Source organism: Lepidothrix coronata, unplaced genomic scaffold, assembly GCF_001604755.1.
Source record: "Lepidothrix coronata isolate B3197 unplaced genomic scaffold, Lepidothrix_coronata-1.0 Scaffold10, whole genome shotgun sequence".
NCBI lineage: Eukaryota > Metazoa > Chordata > Aves > Passeriformes > Pipridae > Lepidothrix > Lepidothrix coronata.
Window position 1 is genome coordinate 48,815 of NW_016690190.1, and position 21,427 is coordinate 70,241.

Consider the following 21,427-nt stretch of genomic DNA (forward strand, 5'->3'; position numbering starts at 1 on the left):
ATATACTGTGTAATAGCAGTAAACAGCAAATAGCTCCCCTGTCTAAAAAGAAACAGATAAAGCACAGTAAACTAGACCTTATTAAGCCTATCATCTATTGAAAAATAATGATGGAAAGTCACAGGAATTATCCCTAGGCAACCCAAATAAAACAAATAATTCAGATGCCATCCTTTGCTTGATCACCCTCATTAAGACTTGGATGGTTTCGACTTCTGGAGTTCACTCACAGCAAGACTTACAAAAGCAAAGAACAAAACCAAAATGCAACCTCATCCCCAATCAAAGACCCTTCTGAAAACTGGATGGCAAAAAATTACTCTGCAGAATATTTTCTTTTAAATGCATGTCTCAGTTTGCAGATGTGGTCATGCTTTTCCCATGAGAGGGGAAACAGGAAAAAAACAACAGGCAATCTCTGCTCAAAGTTGGAATGTTTTCTTCTGCTTTAAGACTACTAGAAAAAAAAGAACTTGTTATTCTCTAGAATATGAAATATGAAGGAGAAAAAATGAAAAAAAAAAATCACTTGATGCCACAAAAATTACAGACAGAAAATTTCAACTCAGAGGAAACTCACAAGAGAACACAGGAAAGACAACATTTACTCTATTCTTCAGCAAATCCAATATATTGGAAATCAAATTATTAACTACTTTCAATGCCAGTTGCTCTGTAAAATGTAGTTTCACAATTCTCTGTATGCTTCTCCAGTACTTCAGAACTGCAGAGATAGTGAAACTCAGGTAAGGCTTGTCATGACTTTCTGTACCTTCAGTGCACAGCAAACTTGTAACCACGCAGACCACGACCATGTTTTATGGACTATGTAAGGCCTGAAGCAACAAGCAGCCCACGTGAACAAGTTATCTATTTATTTATTGCTCTTTCTGATTCAAGTTGCCCTCTCCTATTTCTGTTCTTTCAATCACTACTTTGCCCTCCTCCCCCCCTCCACTTGCAGCACAGTTTACCCTTCACTCTCAAGGTCAGTAGAACACTGTCACTGAGAAACACAAAAAACCCCCAAACCTGCAAGCACTGAACTCCACAGGTTCCTTACTATAAAAAATAAAGCATTTCCTAGGTCATGGATTTCACACTTTGGATTGAAAACAGATAGAAAAACACAAGTTTTCCTGTCAGGAATTGTTCCTAAGTAACCTGTGCTGTAGACATTTCATCTCCATCACTGAAGAATTAATAACGTGTCTTCATACTTTACAACATCCCCATATGAGCTTAAACAGAATTTTTTCAACGTTTCTGGTTTTCGTTTTGAAGGGATAGGGACTTGTGTTCTGAAAGGATAAACTTACAGGGCAGGAACTTTACAGCCTTTACTTTTCAGGTCTGTGAAAGAGCCACAAACATCCTTACAGATGTTAGAGAAGAAATGCATGTGAGTGAACAGGAAAGGAAATGCCTTCCTACAAATTAGAAAACAGCGAGAAACAGTAAATTTCTAAAGCGGGCCTAGAAAATTTCCCTGGTTTAGCTGCAGGAGGAAGCAATGTATAACACAAAGGTGGATATCATCACATGCTTGTCAACACAGAAATTAGATTTGCAGGACACATCCTAACCAATGTTCAACCATGTGAAATCCCTTCGATTGCTGATAATCTGAATAGGTTTTGTTTTATTGCAAGAAACTTGTTGCATTAGCACTTTTCAAAGAGATTATAAGCAACACTTTGACACCTGAATTTACTTCTGAAACCCTGAGTATTATGAAATTCTTATTTCCTACCCAGGTTTACCAACATTGAATTTCAGACCTTTCAAATACTAATGCAATTTCTAAAAAAGAATAAGAAAAGTACAGAATTTACAAAAACTATGCATATTTTAGGAAGTTCTGTTCACTGGAGCTCAGTTACTGTCTAAACTAATGCTAACAAAGCTTAAGTGTTCATTTTTATTATCTCCACCAAGAACTGGTATGCTCTCATATTTGTAACTGTTCCAGAAGTATAGACATACATGTAGACTTTTGCCACAGCCATCTCCACTCACACACTTGAAGAGAACATTGAAATATTGACCTGTCCTTTCCAGTCTATCCTTCACCTCCACTAAAGCTTTATTACCTTACAGAAAAAACATTTACACACACAAAACTCCAAAGCAATGAAAGCAAACGCTTTATAGTGACCTGAAAAACAAATGGAGGCTTCAGGGTCAGAAGAACATTGCAATTATAGTTCACCTCTTGACCCAGATTGCAAAGAACGTGGAAGCCAGAAGTACACAGAAGCACACAAATTAACCTTGCTCCACAATAAATTCAGAGTTCTGAGAAATCCAGTGAAATGTATTGCACCAGAATACGATGAAGTTCTTACTCTGGTAATCAAATCCAGTCCTTTCCTAGAGGTTACCAAAGGTACAGCTATTAAACCTGTTAAAATGTGATATGCAAATGAGTAAACCCATGGAACACAAAGCCACGTACACTCACACTACTTACACAACTGACTCATGATCAAGCTCACTTTTCCCTTTTTAGGCCACTATAGGAAGGTCACAAAACTCCCTGAAGCAAAGAGTTTCTTTCAATATGCAAATAAATACATCACAGACTTTAGTGTGACTTCTACACTGAAAAAATGGCCGACTTTGCCGGCAGCTTGACCTTCCTCCTATCACAGGTTATATAACTAACCTGAAAACCTGCCAGCCACTGAGACAGAGCATGGAAAAGAATCACTTTTGAAAATAAAGGCTTCCAATCTGTAGATAAACTGCAAGAAACCAAAAAGTTCAGGCAGTATGCAATGATAAACAGGCTTTTCTGCAATACTTGCACAGGATGTTTAAAGAGTAGCTTGCATTGGTAGGAATAAAGACATTTTCATAAACTGGAGGAGAATATACTTTATTGCATTAAAATGGCCAAAAGAGAATGATAATATATAAAATAACTTGCTTTGAACAACTGTTGCAGAATTCATTGACATTGCTACATACTGATCAGTTAAGGAAAAAAAAATAAAATTCTGTATTCTTGATTGCCTAAATACAACTGCTTTCACATTCACCACAGACAGTGTTTGTTGGGGGTTATCACCCCCCTGTTTTGTAACCAGAGCAGGTAACATTGCAAGTTGCAGACAGAATACCTTCCCCCACTCAAATAAAGAATGTGATCTATTGATACTTAAGTAAAATAAAAATAGATTACTTGTCCGGAGAGAAAGACGACTGAAATAATACTATTCAGTTGTTTCAAAACTACATTTCTCCCTTGGTACTCAAAGTCCACACACTACTTTTACATATCAGGAACTACCCAGGTCTTCTCTTGATATCCACAAACCCAGAGATTAGTGATGTAAAACCGGTGTCTAAAACCTCAAAACTTCTTACCTAAGGAATTAAGATTCCTTCAAGATCAACCTTGCAGTCAAAAAAGCAAATTGTAAAAATGCTCACTTGAATTCTTCTGGTCTATAGTAACTGCTATTTGCAAAAAACAACTTACTGAACACTTGGTATAAAACTGGATTTGCAGTACCACTTGCTCCCTCTTGACCAACCAGCCTAGTCTTTTTGTCCAATTTAATAAGTTACATTACAGAATCTGGTGATACAAGATCCTTCACCAAAATAAGGAAACAAGCACAGTGCAATTTCTCAGCTAGCAGGCTTATTTCTCACATTCTGACAGTTTGACAAAAAATAAATTGTGCCTTTTCCATAACACAGTAAAAAGGCCAACACTTATGTTCAACAATATAACTTCCAAGGGTGTCAACAAATGGCAAGCCACAGAAGAAACCAATAATCCTCTTCCAAAAACCAGCCGGTGGTTAATACACACATGAGCAACGCAGGCCACGGTTACGTGGCCATTGTAATCTGGCTCAAATCCACACTGTCATTGAAAGAAATGCAACCTGCCCTTCCCATTCTTCACCTCTTCACCACTACTACTGTGACCTTTTTGCTGGCACAATCTACCACAGAGCTAATCCCACCAAAACTGGTAATTAATCTCTTTTGGACAGATTGATGAGCTGAAGTGGCTCACCACAGGGCTGTGTGCTATCATAAAAGGGTGGAACCAACCCTTTCATCAACAACGCAGGATTAAACCCATGAGGACGTACGTCAGTGTGCTTCAGTGACGTACTTTGTAATAGGACTCGATCATATAACACGAATTATAGAGGGAATCACTGAACTGAGGGCATCCCATCACAACATGCAACTCTGAGAAGTAGCTACAGATTTTTTACAGATTATTCACCCTCAATTTAGTGGGCTGGTTGGACAAAAGCGCTCCAAGTGGCACACACTGCACTACAGGTGAAGCTACTCATTAAAGGGTATCATGGATTGTATTGGGTTTGCATGGCCAGGTTTTGGTAGCAGGGAGGTCACATGGGTGGCTTCTGTGAGAAGCTGCTGGAAACTTCCCAAATGTCTTTCAAGGCCAATGCCAGACAGCCCCAACACAGACCTGCCGCTGGCCAAGGTAGCAACTCTGGGGTAACATATTTAAGAAGGGGAAAATGTTACTGCTCAGGAGCAATTGCAGCCAGAGAGGAGTCAGAATATGTGACAGGAACAACTCTGCAGACACTCGGGTCAGGGAGAGAGGAGGGTAAGGAGGTGCTCCAAGTGCCAGAGCTGAGATTCCCCTGTAGCCCATGGTAAAGACCACAGTGGGGCAGGCTGTCCTCCTGCAGCCCACAGAGGTCCATGGTGGAGCAAATATCCACTTGCAGTCCATGGAGGTCCCTACACTGCCCAAGGGAGGCTGTGACCCTGTGGGAAGCCAGAGCTGGATGAGGCTCTCAGCAGGACCTGTGGACCCGCGCAGGGCAGAACCCACACTGGAGCAGGTTTGCTGGCAGTACTTGTGACCCCAGAGGGGACCCAACACTGGACCAGTCAGTTCCTGACGGGTGGAACCCTGTGGAAGGGACCGATGTTGGAGCAGTTCATGAAGAACTGCAGCCCATGAGAAGCGCTCACATTGGAGAAGTTTGTGGAGGACTGTCTTCCCTGGGAGGGATCCCACACTAGAGCACAGAAGAGTGTGAGGAGTCCTCCCCTCCAAGGAGGAAGGTGCAGCAGAGACAAAGTGTGATGAACTGACCAAAATCCCCATTCCCCATCCCCCTGTGTTGCTGGGGGATAGGAGGTAGAGAAAATGGGAGCAAAGTTGAGCCCAGGAAGAAGGGAGGGGTGGGAGAAACGTGCTTTAAGAATTCAGTTTATTTTTCATTAGCCGATTCTGATTTGATTGGTAATAAATTAAGCTAAATTAATAAACTTTCCCTGTGATGGTAATTGCTAAATGACCTCTCCTTGTCCTTATCTTAACCCACAAGCCTTTCATTGTATCTTCTCTTCCCTATCCAACTGAGGAGGGGAGTGACAGAGAGCCTTTGGTGGGCTTGATGTTAAATATTTCATAAATCAAATAGATTTTCATCATAAGTGCTACAGCATGAAAAGAAACTTAAAGAGATGTCTTTAGCAGGGAAGTCATAAATATTTCAGTGCATTCCTTTTTACATACCAAGCATGTCACCAAAATTAATAAGTATAATACACAAATTTTGCCTGCCTGAAGTACAGATGTGAAACTGAAACTACTCACAGAATAATTTTGTTGACAAACTTTCTCCACCAGTTTTCTATCCAAACAAACAGGACAAATCATAGCTACATAAGATGAAACTATAGGCATATTTTCAAAACGAGACACACAAAATAGAAAAATGAAATAGATACTACTAAAGGATGTCTAAGTATTAATTTTTTAAAACAAGTTCCAATTTCCATGAATTGCAGTGATTGTCCTGGAAATAAAACTCTTTTCTTTTTTTTTTTTTCCCTCAGGTTTTCATTTTTAATATGCTTGAAATACAAGTGCAAAAAACCAAAAAAAGCACAGCTTTTCTTTCTCCTAAATCAGTAGCAATATCTGCCACAATAGCAGCTAACTTGGCAGGATGTTGAACACATCAATATTCTCAAAAAATCTAATAGATATACAAAATAAATGTTATTACTCTTACTTTAGAAGTGAAATTTGTTCTCTTCAGGAATGATTAAAAAAAGAAATACAAGGACTGGCAAGATCAGACTATCCATCTTTACAAAATCAATTTCTGCACACCAGCATTTTAACTAGCATATCAAAGACATACATACACAGTCAAAAAGACAAACTAAAAGTAGTAAATTATTACCTAAAGTAAATTCTTATGCAGCAACTAACAGAATGTTTGCATTTCTTTTCAAGTATTGTGATCAATTGCCACTCTCTGCTAAAACCAGGGCTAAATGAAACCCTTCTCTAAGTGATTTTGCAAAACATGAGATCCCGTTCTCCTTAATATGGAAAAGTTTGTGAGCACAAACAAATTTTTTCAGAAGTAGGTAATGGTTACTTGTTGGAGTATGCAAGTTACATTCTTTGTCTACTCTGTTGACACAATTAGATGTGAGCTAATTCTGGTGCCAAATTTTAATGGCAATTGACAAAACTTTCTTTAAGAGAGCGTTAGCTTGATTTTCCATTTAATATCTCCCTCTACCATTTCTCCATCACTTTTTACTGCACTGAATAACTTCTCTCTCTCAGGTGTTGATCTGTGAACAACACTGTGAACTCATTACATAGAAAAAACATGTCTCAACAAAAGCACATCTTGATCTATGTGACAACTTGAAAAAAGGAACAATAAGAAGAAACAGAACAGAACCAGGAAAAAAACTGAAGTGAGTTGAGGGAGGCCCTGGCATTTGTTACGTAGCATTGATGAATTTAGAACAGGTAGGCTGAATGCCAGGAGAAAGGAGGTCAGTAAGACCATGTGACTGCTTAGTAATTAGACTTGCACAATAGTGCAATTACACAAAAATATTAGTCCACAATTGTTACATGACTGTTTAAAAAGTTAATCAGAAAGCACCTCTGTACTAAAGGTTGCTATTTGCCAGATTTAACACATACTTGTTAAAATGAACCGTAACTTGTGACTCTGCAGAGTTTACTCTAACAAGAAACTAAACCTTCTGGTTTATTGTATTCTTTCACCATTTTTCCTCATATCCATTGTGTTAGTCATACTTTGACAGAGAATATTTTTGCCAAGGGCACTAGGACCATACACAGACCAGAACGTAAACTCTTGGTGTCAATCAACTCAAATTAGGAAAGGACAAACGTAAATTCACACCAGGAGATTAAATTTGACTCATGTTCCTAATGCTGAAGGGCTTCTGCTCCTAGTCTCAGCTAAAATGTTTTTAACTAATTCAACACACTACTCCACAGACATGTAAGCAAGGATCTTGCTTACGGTCATCAAGTGACCAAAAACATAAAATGCTTGATCATTAATTACAAGTGTGAAATGAGACTGGCAAACCAAAAAACTGCATCATAAGTCTTGTGTATACATTCTGTGAATATTTGTGTTCACATTGGTTAAAAATAAACTCAAACTACTGGAACCTAAAATGGATTCATACCAAACTAGTAACTTCATTTAAATATAAATTTATTAAGAACCACCGTAATAAACATACAGCTTTAGCAGCCAGTTAGTCTATAAAGTTATTGTACTTTTAAACTTGAAAAAAACCTGAAAATCTCACAAAAGTAGGCTATGCAGGCAGCAAGATTTTCTACTCAAATCCATGTGCAGCATGTGCCTCGAGGACATTTGAGCCCCAGGAGACCATCTGAACTGCTTTGGATAGGGGAGTTGTAATTTACCCAAACATTCAGTCCCTCTAACCAGCAACTAAAAAAAGGTGGTTTTCTTCAAATGCAAAATGCAGTGGAGGGACTAGCTGTCTTTTAGAACAGCAAGAACACTGTTAAAGTAAACCAACCAGCAAATATATCACACAGAAACATACTCAAGGACTGTATTAGCTAATGATCATATTCCATAGTCATTGAAGAACCATGGAAATAGCACTCAAGACATGAACTTCCTTCTGCTGGAATCAAAGTTCACATTTGTCTATCATTCACTAGCTCAGAGAATGTAACCAAAAACTGTTTAGCATTTCAACTGCAAAGCACATTAGAGACATATGGAGTATTATTAAGACGTGATTTCCTTAACACTTTCAAATTTGTGCCAATTGCCCACATTCTTTTAAAACTTAAGTAGCTGTTCATGCTTTGTCCACAAAACTAAGACCTCTAAGCTTCTTTATGAAGTCAAAATGTTATTAAAAAAAACTTATCCCCTTCAAAACTAAAACAATTAAAAGTCTCTATAAAAGAAATGTACAACATGAACCTCAGAGAAGGGAAGTATTTAACAATTATTATTCTTCAGTGGTATGAACATTATTTTTGTCAGTGAAAATGGAATAACCACCAAGTTAAACTCCACAGAAGACATTTTTAGTATTTCTATCTCCGGAAAACCAGAAATAGGACCACAAAAAAAACTTCTCAAAATGTGAAAAAAACACCAAAACCTCCAAAGGAAAGTTACTTTTAATGACCTGGGATACAAATTAATTAAATCTCAAAGAAATAATCCTTGAAGTGAACTGAAACCCATACTGAAACGTATCTAAACTTTGTTACTCTTCTATGATGTAATGTTAAGCCAAGTTTCATTGTGCTTGTTCCATAATTAGGCAATCATAGCATCATAGTCTGGGCAGGCTAAGTTCACAAGCATTTCATGTTCCTGACACCAGATGGATAGACACAAACTCTCCTGCATTATCAACCCTTTTAAAAGGGTAACAATTTTCAGACCCTTAGTGATGTTTTAACTAACTTCACATGACAAGCATGCCCAGAAGTCCCTTTAACCTCTGCCTTACTATGGCACACATTTAGTGTGGGAGCACCAGTCACAACTCCACAGTAAAGTTCATTTCTGTATTCAGTAGGAGGATTGAAGGTGTAGGAAGAGATCTGCATGCTCTGGAAAGGAACAGTGCACACCAAATCTGCCAGAGCTCGAGAAGCGTTTGGGCATCGATCTCAGACATATGGTGGGATTCTTGGGGCTGTCCTGTGCAGGGCCAGGAGCTGGACTCTGTGATCCTTTTGTGTCCCTTCCAACTCAAGATATTCTTCCCTGCAGGAACGCTATTCTGAGAAACTGCTTTTTGAGCTAAGCGAGCAGCTTCACAGCTTTTTCCGGGACGGAGTCACCCTGGGGCTGGCGAAGTCTCCCTGGAGTTCCCGGCTGCCCAGAAGTCCCGAGACAGCGCAAGGCCTCCGGGCTGCTCCCCACGGGAGCAGCGGGCGAGGGACCGGGAACAAGGACCCCCTTCCCGGGCAACTGCAGCCCTCCGGCCCCGCACCGCCCGGCTCCTTCTCGCCGCTCCCTGGCCGGGCGCCGCGGTCCGGGCGGGCGCAGGGCCGGATACGTAACAGCGGCGGTGCCGCGGGGAGGGCGCGCGGGCAGGGGAAGCCGGCGCTGGCGGCGGCCCAATCGGCCGCGGAGGGGAGGGGATGGTGGGGAGGCAGCGTGACCGCATACATAACGCGGGGATTAGGGCCCCGCCGCGCCCCGCACTCACCGCCACCTGTTGATGCCCACGTTGGAGGAGCCGGCGAACCAGGGGTCCAGGATGTAGACGCAGCGCACCGTGTCGGCGCCCTGGATGCATTCCCGCAGCGCCGGGTTGTCGTGGAGCCGCAGCCCCTTGCGGAACCAGTGTACGGCGTTCACACCCATGCCGGGCGCGGGCGCTCAGCGGGAACCGCCGCCGCCCGCGGGGCCGTTCATGGCCCGGCGCCGCCGGGCGAGCACGGACGGGCGGACGGGCGGCCCGCGGGGCCTCGCTGCGGGCGGTTCTAGGACCCGGCGGACACGGCGGGAGCGGCCACCCAGCGGGGACGCATCACCCCGCGGGGCCCCCGCGCCGGGGAGAGCGGGGCCGAAGGGAGGGAGGGAGCGCTGTGTCCGGCGGTGGCTGCGGGGCGGCGAGCGCGCCGTGCCCAAGGAAAGCGCCGTCCGTGCCGATGCGGCCACCGCCTCCTCGCCGCTCGCCCTGTGACTGCGCCGGGCGCGGGGCTGCGCCGGCCGCTCCGCCCCGCCCCCCGCCGCCCATTGGCCGACGGCGCTCCCACGTGACTGCCGGCCCTCACGTTTCTGAGGTGTGTTCGGTAACGCCGGCCCCGGGGGGTCGAACGGCTGGACCGGGCGGCCCGCGCCCGCGCCGGCTCGGGAGGCGGCCCGCAGAGCCCGCGATCCCGGCGGGAATCCCACCCGTCGGGGCGGCGCAGGGCCGGCGGGCCGCGGTGGGAGGGCGGAGACCGCGGGCTGGCCCCCCCGCGCGGGTCGGGGCGGCGGGACCCGGATGAGCACGGGGCCGCGAGGCGGCTCTTGGTGGCGCCGGTTCCTGCCGGGACGCGCACGCGTGCGCGCGCCCGCCGGCCTGTTATGTATAGCGCCCCGCGCGCGCCCGCGGCGGCGGCGCGGCCCCGCTCACAGCCCCGGGCGGTGCCCGCCGATCCCAGCGCACCACGTCCCGTCCCGTCCCATCCCGCGGGAAACAGGCGGGGCGCTTATATAAGCGTGTGCGTAGGGAGAAGATGTTGGACTGGAGGATCTCCAGAGGGTCCTTCCAGTTCCGTGATTCTGTGAAACAGGCCGAGGTCTCGGTGCCTGCTGCAGCCGCGAGGGGCTGGGCAAAAGTGCTGGACAGGAACCCCCGGGCAAGAGAGAGCGGCTCGGCCGTGCGGTGCTGCCACAACCAAACACACTTGAAAGCAGCAGAATGAGTTGTCTCTCCAGCGCTGTATCTAAACTCATTATCAGTAAATGGTGAATATCTCACGTCTTTTAATTACAGAGCTCAAAACACGGTCTGTGTGCTGCCTACACAGCAGGTTTCCCTGTACCTGCTCCGGGGTTACTCGGGGCACGGCCAGCAGCTGATGGAGGCATCGCACTGATAGGACTCAGTAGAGCCATTGCGAGTCTTTACAGGACAGCTGTGGATTGCAACTCAAATCTACAGCTTCCAGGGTGTTCACGGACAAGTGGGTACTAACAGCAAGTGTTGTCATTAGAAATAATGTCTCACGGAAAAGACTCTCATCAGCAGTACCGACTTTTCTTGCCCTCCAGAAGAACCAGACCAGGGCAGTACTTTAAGAACTGTAGTTTTTCTTTCTCCTAAAATATTTTTTCTGCTAAGATACACAGAAAATATATGTCAAGTCAACAAAGTCCCTTCACACTTTTCTTTCCTCACTTTGAATGACTTAATAAACAGCGTAACAGAATCACAGAATCATTTAGCTTGGAAAAGACCTCTAAGATCAAGTCCAATCTTTGACCGATCTCCTTGTCAACTAGACCATAGGACTAAGTGTCATGTCCAGTCATTTCTTGAATACCTCCAGGGATGGTGAGTCCAGCACCGCCCTGGCCAGTCCATTCCAATGTTTAACAATTCTTTCTATGAAGAAATTCTCCCTGATGTCCAACCTGAACCTCCCCTGGTGCAGTTGGAGGCTCTGTCACTAGTTGCTGGGAGAAGAGGCTGATCCCCACCTGGCTACAAGCTCCTTTCAGCAGGTTGAAAATGTCATCAATGATCAAGGTATGATAGCAGCAAAGGACCCAGGCATGATTAGAATCCCTTTCTATTTGGTCTTACACAAAATTTCTTTCTAAAAAGTACGGAGGCTGAACAGTTCTTAAGCACTGACTTTAACAATAGCATAAAATATCATGAGTTTTTCAATTATTACTTTGTTATATGTAGAACATCATATTCCACAGCTCATCATTCTGGTCCAAGAAGAATATATGGGATCTCGTCATATACACCCTTCCTGCAACTCAAAAGTTGGAGCAGTTTGGGGCATTGTAAAGTGGAACATTCTTTTCTCAACTAATAAAAATTACATTGTTACATGCTTGCTTTTTGTTTAATTTTTATCCTTAAGAAATGCCAAACACTGGATATATAATTGTCAAAGAAATAAAATAGAAAAAGAAAATTTGGTTGTTAATGACCACCGTCTATCAAACTCATTTGAATTCTGTAATTTTTGAGCACAATGAAGAAGTAGAGTCCTTATTTTCAAGGAAAGTCACCTCACAATATAGTTTTTATTTCAACTTTTAAACTGCTCATTCGTACTCTTTATGTTCCCTGCTAGCCTCCCACAAGGCTGCCACACTGAAGATGGCCCTGAATAAAGTCCAGCATCAATCAATCCGCCTTTGAGGGAATACTGAGGTGGAAGCAGCCCTTCCTCAGTAGACCTTATGGCTTCATAAGCAAATTGCAACCATGAAAACCATCACTCTGTAAGCTGTTTGTTGCTACAGGCTAAATAACAACTGTAGTATATAATTAGCATATCATTATGTCAAAACACTATTTGGCTCTAGCCATACCTTCTATGCTAGACAGTTTGTTCTTGATTTAGAAGTGGAAGGAAGGTGAAGAATGTATTAATTAAAATGTCTAATCTCAAGGGAAGAGTCTCTCCAAGTTAGTTGGAAAAGAAAATAGAATCACAGTTAATCAAGGAACTCATAAAAGTAAACCTCACTACTGTGTTCTCTTGTGAATAACTAATTTTTTAACAATTGCTAATTTAGCTAATTTAGCCCAGACAGTGATTGCAAAAATCAAGAGAGTGGGGAGCAATTAGAAGGGGAATAGGATAACATGAAGACATGAAGCAACAAAAACATAAAAAATCAAATATCCAATACATTGTGTATTACAAATTGGAAGCATTTTTTAGATGCTTGTTTTTAACATCATTTTATGCAATTATATTTACATTGTTAACTGTTCTTGAAACAGCTGTTATGCAGGAGACAAAGCCTGAACTGGGTTCCTACATCACGGTTTCTTTCAGTAGCAGTTCTTTAACTGATCTTTTTCTCAGATGCAATACAGATTACTGAACATGTCGCTGACAAAAGAAGTGTTCCCAGAGGGAACAGGAGAGATTTTCACTCTCTGAAGGATGTGATTGTGCAGACCCAGAGTTAGTTCAAAAATTCCAAATGCCCGTAGTATAATCTTTCTAGTGCAGAAACCATTTATGTGACTGTAGAGTTGTTATTCTGGAAGAGAAATCAAGTAGATATAGCTGAAAAAAATAAGGTAGAGGAAGGTGGTTCTCATCATCACAGCTCAAAGCTGTGTTTCACAGTTCTGAAATGCCACCAGCCAAAACACTATAGACCCAACAGCTAGGTACGTGAATTTTATTCTTTTAATCTGTAATAAGGCAGCGATCATATGGAAAAAAATATGATGATGTAAGACAAACCACCTATTGTCATTCAGTGTTACCAAATCGAAAGGAGCATAGAATCATAGAAATCAGCTGAGTTGGAAAAGACCTCTGAGATCATCAAGTCCAACCCTTGATCCACTACTACCGCAGTTACCAGACCATGGCACTAAGTGCCACATCCAGTCTCATCTTAAAAACCTCCAGGGATGGAGAATCCACCACTTCCCTGGGTAGCCCATTCCAATGCCTGATTACCCTCTCTGTAAAGAATTTCTTAATAATTTGCTTCCCATCAGAATACAGGCACACAAGTAGCCTAACTTTAAAATGTTTGACTCTTTGCCACTTCAGAAGACTTTCAAAGTTTTTTTTTTTCTATTTACCACTCTAATTCTCTCTGAAAGCTGTTTTAATCCAACCCCCTGTACCTTCTTCTAGTCCCATCAAACCCTGCTCTAACAAGCGATGGAACCCCGTGTGATTTCGCACCAGACTGACGCCGTGCGTTCCGAGTGCCGTGGGACGGCACGTCCTGCCGCCTGCAATCCCGGTCACCGCCTCCCGCCCAGGGCACATCCCCGTCCCACCCCCGGGCGGCAGCGGCGGCGGGGCCCGGGCGGCGGCGAGGCCGGTGAGCGCGGGCGGGGGCCGGGCGGGGGCCGGGCCGCTCTGCGGGCGCGGGGCAGGGGCACCGCCGCTGCGGGGCCGGCGGGCGCCGCGCTGGCCCTGCCGTGCTCCGGGCACCCGTGAGGATGGAGGGGGCGGGATGCGGCGGGAGAGGCCGCGCGGTTCCGAGGGCCCCCTGGGCGCGGGGCCTCCTTGTCGGCCCCGGGAGGCTCCGGCAGGAGCGGGATAACCGGCTGCGGTAGCGCGGACGGGCAGAGGCCTGCCGGGCCTTCCAGCCTCTGCGCCCGTGCTGGTTACAGGAAAGCATCCGCCTCCTGCCGCTCCGCCCCCAAGCGGAGTCCAAAGGGTGAGACTCCAGCTGGCCGGGCTTTGGGAGCGGGGTGTGATGGAGAACCTTGTTTTCTCTGTACTAAAAGCACCACTTGAGGACCATTGGTTTAAATAGTGCGGTGCGTCCTTAAGCACTTTGCAAATGTTTTTCCTAGATACAGGGAAAAGCTTCTTCCCTATGAGGACAGTTGAGCAGTAGAACAGGTAACCCAGAGAGGCCGGGTGGGCTCCATCCATGGACAAATCAGCCTGGTCTTATTTCATAGCACTGCTTTGAGCACATGAGGTCCCTTCCACACTGGATTATTCTAGAATCCTCTGTATTTTTTTCTAGAAAGCTTTATGTTGGTCTAGCATATCTTGTAATCCTTCTTTGCCTCATTTCCACTACTGATGCAAAGCAGGGATTCAGTTTTTTGCCTGTAAGTGCAGAAGTATGAACATTTACTCTATTGTGCATTAATCTACAAAACCACTACATATCTCCCTCCTAGATTTCTTCACAGACCATTCAAATCCTGTGTACACTGCTTTCTTCTACGTAGATACCTACTCTCCTGGTTAATTCAAAGTTCAATCTAGGCTTTCTGTAGTTTCATTTAATTTCCAGAGCCTACTAAGTTTGCTGTGGTGAGGCAATGGGAATGGTAGTGACCAGCACAAAGTAGCAGTCGAAAAATATAACGTAAGAGGTTGCTAATTTTCAAACATGAGACTTGAGTCTTTAAACACACATTCAGAAATTTAAATGAGGGATGAATCAGCCAGTTGATCCTCATATCCATTTGCTTTAGAAGATCTCATAAATAATGCGATTAAATGAGATAAAATTAAATAATGAAACTTATAGCACCCCTTTACTCTGTATATACAGGTCTCTAGCAAGCAGGATCACAGGTACTTTCAGATAGACATTAGTTCATTTTCTTATTGCTGTTCTAACACTTGGTGATAGGAGGGTGCTGCTGGCAGTGAGGACAAACATCTCATTTGAGCTGGCTTTTTTTTTTTCTTAACCTCTCAATTGATTTACAACCCCCCCAGCAACATAAGTATGTAAAAAGTTACAGTGGGGTCCTGCACGTTAGAGCATGCATTAAATCCAGCATGAGCTTTAAAAGAACTCTGAATTCTTGAAATTGGTTACATGCCCCAGAAATGTGATACTGCCACCTATAGACTTGGAAATACACTAAATCATAATTCTTAATCATCACCTCGGTTTCTATAAACATCATTTTTTTTGTATGTTGTATTTTGCATAGTGCTTAATTACATGGGCTCCTGAGTACCCCAGTCAAATGCAATTATTTAGCAAATAAAGTTTTTCTTCCTTTTACAGTATTCTGTTTCTGATGATCCTCACAACAGGGAAAAAAAATGACTGATGTCAGAAATTTTCAGAAAACGTAGAACCTTTTTTAAGTGAGCATAACAATCATTTCCATGTTAGATTGTGGAAGGGCACAATTTATCAGTTTTTTAAAAGCTCTGTAATAGTAAAAATTACTGTATTTTAAATGGCTGCATTACTCACAAGGCAATTTTGTTTAAGAGCAGGATTACTTATTTTACTTATTGAAGTAAAAGCAAGTCATGGTTATTTTTCCAGTTTGTACTGTATCATCTGACATGCCATACAATTTTAACAATACTTGCTGGCAGTTTCCAGCTGGGCTGAAGCATTAATGAAGAGAGCCCTGATCCTTCAGAGATTTACTTACTTTGACTGGACTCCCTAAATTCTGTGCTCAGACACAGGCAGTTTTGTCTCCTGCCTGTGGAGGAGAGGCTTTAGTTTGCATTCCCCTGAAAAAGTCACTTTTTCAGGACATGGAAAGGTCAGCACACAAAATGACTGTGACTTACCTACACTTCCAGTGCTTTCAGGGCTGTCAGGAAAAATTGGTTGTTCTGTAGTGGTGCTTGCTGGACAGCACTTCTCAAGTTACAAAGTTTATGAAGACAAAATAAGCAGCCTTGGGGTTACGACACAAGCAGCTTCATTAGGCAAATGGATTTTGCCTCAGAGATTTGAAGTAATACTAAACAAGAAGTTACCAGTAAACAGCTTCTGTTAATAACATAAGCCTCCATATAGGAAATTATTCTGTTAGTTTATGTAGTGACATGAGTCCAGCTTTTAGAAGCATAAAAAAGCAACCTAAAAGCAAAGGTACACTTCCTTGAGATAGAGTGTTTTACCTCTAGAAAATATTTAGTCTTACCTGGCAACTAGATAGAGGATCTATCAAATTCTCTAAACAAACCAGGTATTTTCTTAGAAGACAGATTATAGATTCTAGGAATCTTGTATAACTGTTCCAACAGGTTTCTCAGTCTGTTCTGTTGATTAGACTGCATTATCATAACAGTAATTTCTCTTCTGAAAAAAACCAAAACAACCAAAGTAATTTAACAGAATGCTAATGTAGGTACTTTTTGAAGCATGCTATACTTAGAACTGTCAAATGCAAAACTGTATTTCTTTTCTTATTTTCAATTTGAGCATGTTCCCAGCAGCAACCATTTGCTGAGTATTTCACAGATCAGCACTTCTCCCTTTCAGACTCAGTGCTTCCAAAGGTTTCTTATGAAAACACCACGTAGGAAGTTAAAGATACACTTAATATCTCTGTCTGACTGCTGCGGCTCCTTTGGCCACTGCAGAGCAGGTGACAGCGCATATGCTGTTGGTGATACCTAGCAGCCAGTTTGAGCAAAGGTGAGGTGTGGGGTTGCCCACAACTACCTGTGGTTGCCATGTGGACTCCAATACCACCACGTACCTATTCCACAAGGACTCTGCCTACTGGGGGTGGCTGGCATCAACAAAAGTGACCTGGAGGCAGAAATAAGGCGTTGGTGCAAAGAGCAGCTGTAGAAAAGTAGGTGCTGGGAGAGGCAAGCGAACGCCTGGAAATGTTACGGTGTACTTGCTCCCTCACCCAAAATACCAGTGTGCTTATTCAGAACTCAATTAGCAGACTTGGCGAGTGAAAAACACATACATAAAGGTTTCTGTGATTTTTTTTTTTCCTTAATAACGATGATTTCAAAATGAAGTTAGGCTGCGAACTGCTGCTGAAGCAGCACCGAGCAGGGGGTGTCTCTGACACAGGAAGGAACAAGTCACACTCTAAATGATGCTTGAGAAGTTCAAGCAAATACCTTCATAAGAGTTAAGAAAGATATTTAAGCTGCCTTTTTTTATTAGTTTAGTGGGATGACTGTCAAATGAAATTGGGTGAATCATTTTTCCCTTATGGTGTGAGCGATCTGTAATGTAATAACGATGTTAGCTGCAGAAAATGGCTGACAGTTTGGATCTCGTATGACTGCAAGCTTTTATATGGACAGAGCACTGCCCCTGCATCAGGCCTGTTGCAGACACTGTTCCAGTGACACATTCGTCAGAACATTAACCTTTCAAAAATATTCCCCTCCCTCGCTTTCGTGTGAAAGCTGGATTTTGTGCTAGTAACAAAAGCATGGGTGAGAGTAATTTCTTATGCCAGCCCTGTCTAAACATCAACGATTCTGAGCATTAACTAATTCTTTAAATGTGTTTTCTTACCGTTGTTCTGTCTCCACAGGGCTGACTTCCACAATGTTAAGAGGAGTCGCTCATGCTGCAAAAGACACATTCGCTCTTCTGTCGACAAGATCTCAGCACTGCAACCCAGGCTTGATATTTTCATCAGTATGGCCTGAAGTAGCAAGCAGGAGCTTCCTAATACATTCCAGTTACACAACCGATACAAAGGCAAGAGAGGAAAATAAAAAAACCATTGAGAGTCTCTACAGTTTGTCAGTTGACATTAAGAAGATACGCAGACTGAAGGAATGGGTCCTTCTCCAGGATGTGGCCTATGTTAAAGAAATTGCTGGTATCTTGCAAGAAATGGGAGCAGATGAAACCGCTGTGGCCAACATTTTAGAACGCTGCCCAGAGGCAATTCTCCGCACTCCTGAAGAGATAAACTCTCAAAGAGCTCTGTGGCAATTAGTATGCCAGAATGAAAAACAGTTGATTAAATTAATAGAGCAATTTCCAGAGTCTTTTTTTACTACCAAATATCACCAGAATCAGAAGGCAAACATAACATTTTTTCAAGAGCTGGGACTTAAGAATAATATAATCACCAGGTTCTTGACAAGCGCACCCAATATTTTTTATAATCCTGTTGAGAAAAACAAAAACGTGATAGAGACATTACAAAGAAGTTATTTAAATTTAGGAGGTTCTGAAGCAAATATGAAGATCTGGATACTGAAACTATTGAGCCAAAATCCATTTATTTTATTAAATACCTCCACCACAATCCAGGAGAACTTGGAATTTCTCCAGAAGAATGACTTCACTGACCATGAAGTTCTACAGCTGCTGTCTAAACTGAAAGGCTTCATTTTTCAACTTAATTCTACTACTATGCAGAAGAGTATGCTTTTTTCCAAAAATGTCTTTAATTGCAGTGATCAAGAACTAAAAGAACTAGTGCTGAAATGCCCAGCCCTCCTCTACTATTCTGTTCCAGTTTTGGAAGAAAGACTTGAAGGACTACTGAAGGAAGGAATTTCTGTAGCACAGATTAGAGAGACACCAATGGTGCTGGAGTTGACAACACAAATTGTTCAGTACCGAATTAAAAAGCTCTCTGCACTAGGATATGATGTAAAGAGTGGAAATCTAGAAAGCTTGAATGGTACCAAGAAAGATTTTGAAGTCACTTATGGTAAGATACAATCAAAGAAGGAAAGACCAATTTTTAATCCTGTTGCCCCTATACACATTGAAGATTAATTTGAATGCTGTACTTCAAGTTATGCAAAATAAAAGTTGGTTTTTTGAGATGAAACAAAAGTAATCTTAACCAGACTGTAGTCTTATGCTGTACTTTGTCCTGGAGTGGGTTTTAGGCACAACTTCATTATACACTTCTAGCTTTCTAATGCTTTCAAATAATGTCATAGAACCTGGTTATGATAAAGGTTGCCTTTTTCTAGAGAGTACCTCACATGTTACATTTTCTTACCTGACAGGGCATTAACTGCTTTGGATTTTCAGCTCTGTCACTGCACAGACCATCCTGTGGTAGTGAATAGCACAATTTTTGTCTGAGAACAACAAATGGAGGGTTATTTTTCCAGCAGTGTTCAGCAACCCACTGGTTCACTGACTTCAGGAGATTCTCTTGGAGTTCCGTTCCTTATTGCTGCAGTAAGTAGCTCTAGCTCCTGGATCCTGACCTGCAACAGACTTGATTTTTTGGTTAGGAAAGCCTAGCCAGAGTGCAGTTTGAGCACAGGGGCAGGACATAATTTTTTTTACTCAGTGACTGCTACAGCGAGACCCTAATATGTTTGTGTACAAACCATAATGCAAAGAAACTACAAGACAACCTCCTTTACATTTCTGAGACTTCAAAATTTACTTCTTTTGCAAAAAAATCGGGGCAGGAGGAAAACCATTTATTGCCAGTTCTTAATTTCTTCTTTTCTAGCAAGGTTTGGGGACAGGAAAGATTAGGGAGAAACTGAGGTTAGTCTCAAATGATGGCAGGAGAAAGGAAAAAGCCATGGTTTTATATTAGGTATAACAAAACTCTAGTCTGCAAACCACTGGTGATTAAAAATGACTACCAGATTTTCAAACAGCTGCCACAGTTTCTAAATATATGGGCGGCACCGCTTCTCAGATAACACCGAATGATAATTGTCGACAAGTGCTGGCTTTCAAAATAGTAACTACCGGACAGTGTTTAAGTTCTCAGGGGATTTGATTTCTTTTCATTTGTAGGCTGTGAATGGTAATATAAAGGAGCAGCATCACTGACGATCATCTCAATAGAATTAGGATCATCGGCGATTTTATTTCTCAGAAAGACTTTCCTAAGCAACTGTTCCACACACATTCCCTCTTGACAGCAGGAGAAAAAACAGTTACACAGCCCCCTCATTCCAGGCCATTCTTCAAGGTCATTTTTAACACACATTTTGGCAGCAAGTCCAGGCTTCCTTTTCTTCAAGTGAAGTTTTAAATTGCTGAAGAAAGCGGGTATTAAATTGCTGGTTTAGAGGGCGGGCTGCAAGATGATGATTTTATATAGTCTGCCACATTATCTGCTGTGAGCTTGGAAAGGGCTGGAAACACCTGGTGAGAGCAGTGCCAAGATCTCAACAGCTGAAGGTCTTAAACTCACCACTCTGCAGGCGAGAGTGCGGACGTGACAGCAGCTTGTGTGGGTAAATGCCGCTCCTGCAGGAGCGTGGGCAACAGCGGTGAGAATTTAAGAAGGGGCACATATCCCCAACATGAAAAAAGTCAGGCTGTGTTACCAGGCTGCATCTTTGCCAACTCTTTCAAAACACATTATTGGTTTTTAGGAGGAAACTGGAAAGACAGCCATATTACAAATTCACAGGAACTTGCCTTTGCCACTTTCTGTCTTTCCGTGCTCAGCTATTAAGCAGACCACGATATTATTTGAATTCAAAAGCCTTCTTCCCCTCAGACACAAGAGGGCATTTCAGCTCTCTGAAGCTGTTCATAACACAGTCTGTAACTGAGCTTGATGGTTTAGTATGAAAAGGAAACCAAGATTTAGAACAGTGTTTTCCCTGAAAAGTTTCAGCATTTCTACAGGTATCTGTTTTTAAAGTTCTTGAAACAGCTTATATTCCCATCACTTAAAGTATCTCCAGTGGCAACACAACAGGAAAAGGACACATTTCCCTAAGTGAGTCATGGCCTGAGTAATCATTAATTTTCTATTCTGAATGTTTCAATTTCTCCTCCTCCCCTTTCAAAACATAAGCATGAGCAGAAATGCTTTTTTCTCTACCACCAGATGAAAATTCAGTCAGTCATTCATAACTCTACGCCTGGGACCTGTTTCCCTCTTCTTCACAGGATTCATTTGTAATAAAACCTCAGGGAACCTCCCAGTCACCAAAACATTGTATTGCTGAAATCCACTTCCTCATCTCTTGTCATTACTCACAATGGACGTGAACCAGTTTGTACTGTTTAAGTCTGGCACAGAAAGATGTGGCTATAGGTAAGCCTTTTGTTACAGAGCAAGCAGTCAGGCATACAAGGTGCCTTCATAAACATTTCCCATTTTGAACTGGGGGCTGGGAAAAGGACAGTAAAATAAAGCCACCACAAAAACAACTCCACTCCCCCTGAAAATTTAAGTTCCATATTCCGTTCAGCTCACTATGATCTTAAAA

General features: G+C 42.7%; 2 protein-coding genes and 1 long non-coding RNA gene across 4 annotated transcripts in view; 1 reads left to right on the top strand and 2 right to left on the bottom strand.

Annotated features, from left to right (window-relative positions):
- Nucleotides 1-9,707, bottom strand: part of CRY1 (cryptochrome circadian clock 1) — a 40,056-nt gene extending 30,349 nt beyond the window's left edge. The window contains exon 1 of the mRNA XM_017804782.1: nucleotides 9,535-9,707. Coding sequence (XP_017660271.1) covers nucleotides 9,535-9,692 — 158 coding nt within the window. The 5' untranslated portion in view covers nucleotides 9,693-9,707. The remainder of the gene's footprint in view (nucleotides 1-9,534) is intronic.
- A 4,033-nt stretch (nucleotides 9,708-13,740) lies between these two features.
- MTERF2 (mitochondrial transcription termination factor 2) lies at nucleotides 13,741-19,053 on the top strand. Of its 2 annotated transcripts, none has more exons than XM_017804810.1 (2): nucleotides 13,741-13,865; nucleotides 17,788-19,053. In XM_017804810.1, the coding sequence occupies exon 2, from the start codon at nucleotides 17,802-17,804 to the stop codon at nucleotides 18,993-18,995; it is 1,194 nt and encodes a 397-aa protein (XP_017660299.1). In that variant the 5' UTR covers nucleotides 13,741-13,865; nucleotides 17,788-17,801; the 3' UTR covers nucleotides 18,996-19,053. The 2 variants fall into 2 exon arrangements, with proteins under 2 accessions (XP_017660299.1, XP_017660298.1); XM_017804809.1 differs by lacking the exon at nucleotides 13,741-13,865 and adding an exon at nucleotides 14,005-14,207.
- On the bottom strand, nucleotides 14,218-17,856 carry LOC108492451. The gene is made up of 3 exons (XR_001873110.1): nucleotides 17,769-17,856; nucleotides 16,981-17,033; nucleotides 14,218-16,577 (listed from the first exon to the last, which is right to left on the bottom strand). It is a non-coding gene; the product is annotated as an uncharacterized LOC108492451 (long non-coding RNA).
- Nucleotides 19,054-21,427: the final 2,374 nt, after the last annotated feature.

Excerpts from the sequence above, each read along its gene's own strand:
- MTERF2 (XM_017804810.1), top strand. The coding sequence starts at position 17,802 with ATGTTAAGAGGAGTCGCTCATGCTGCAAAAGACACATTCGCTCTTCTG.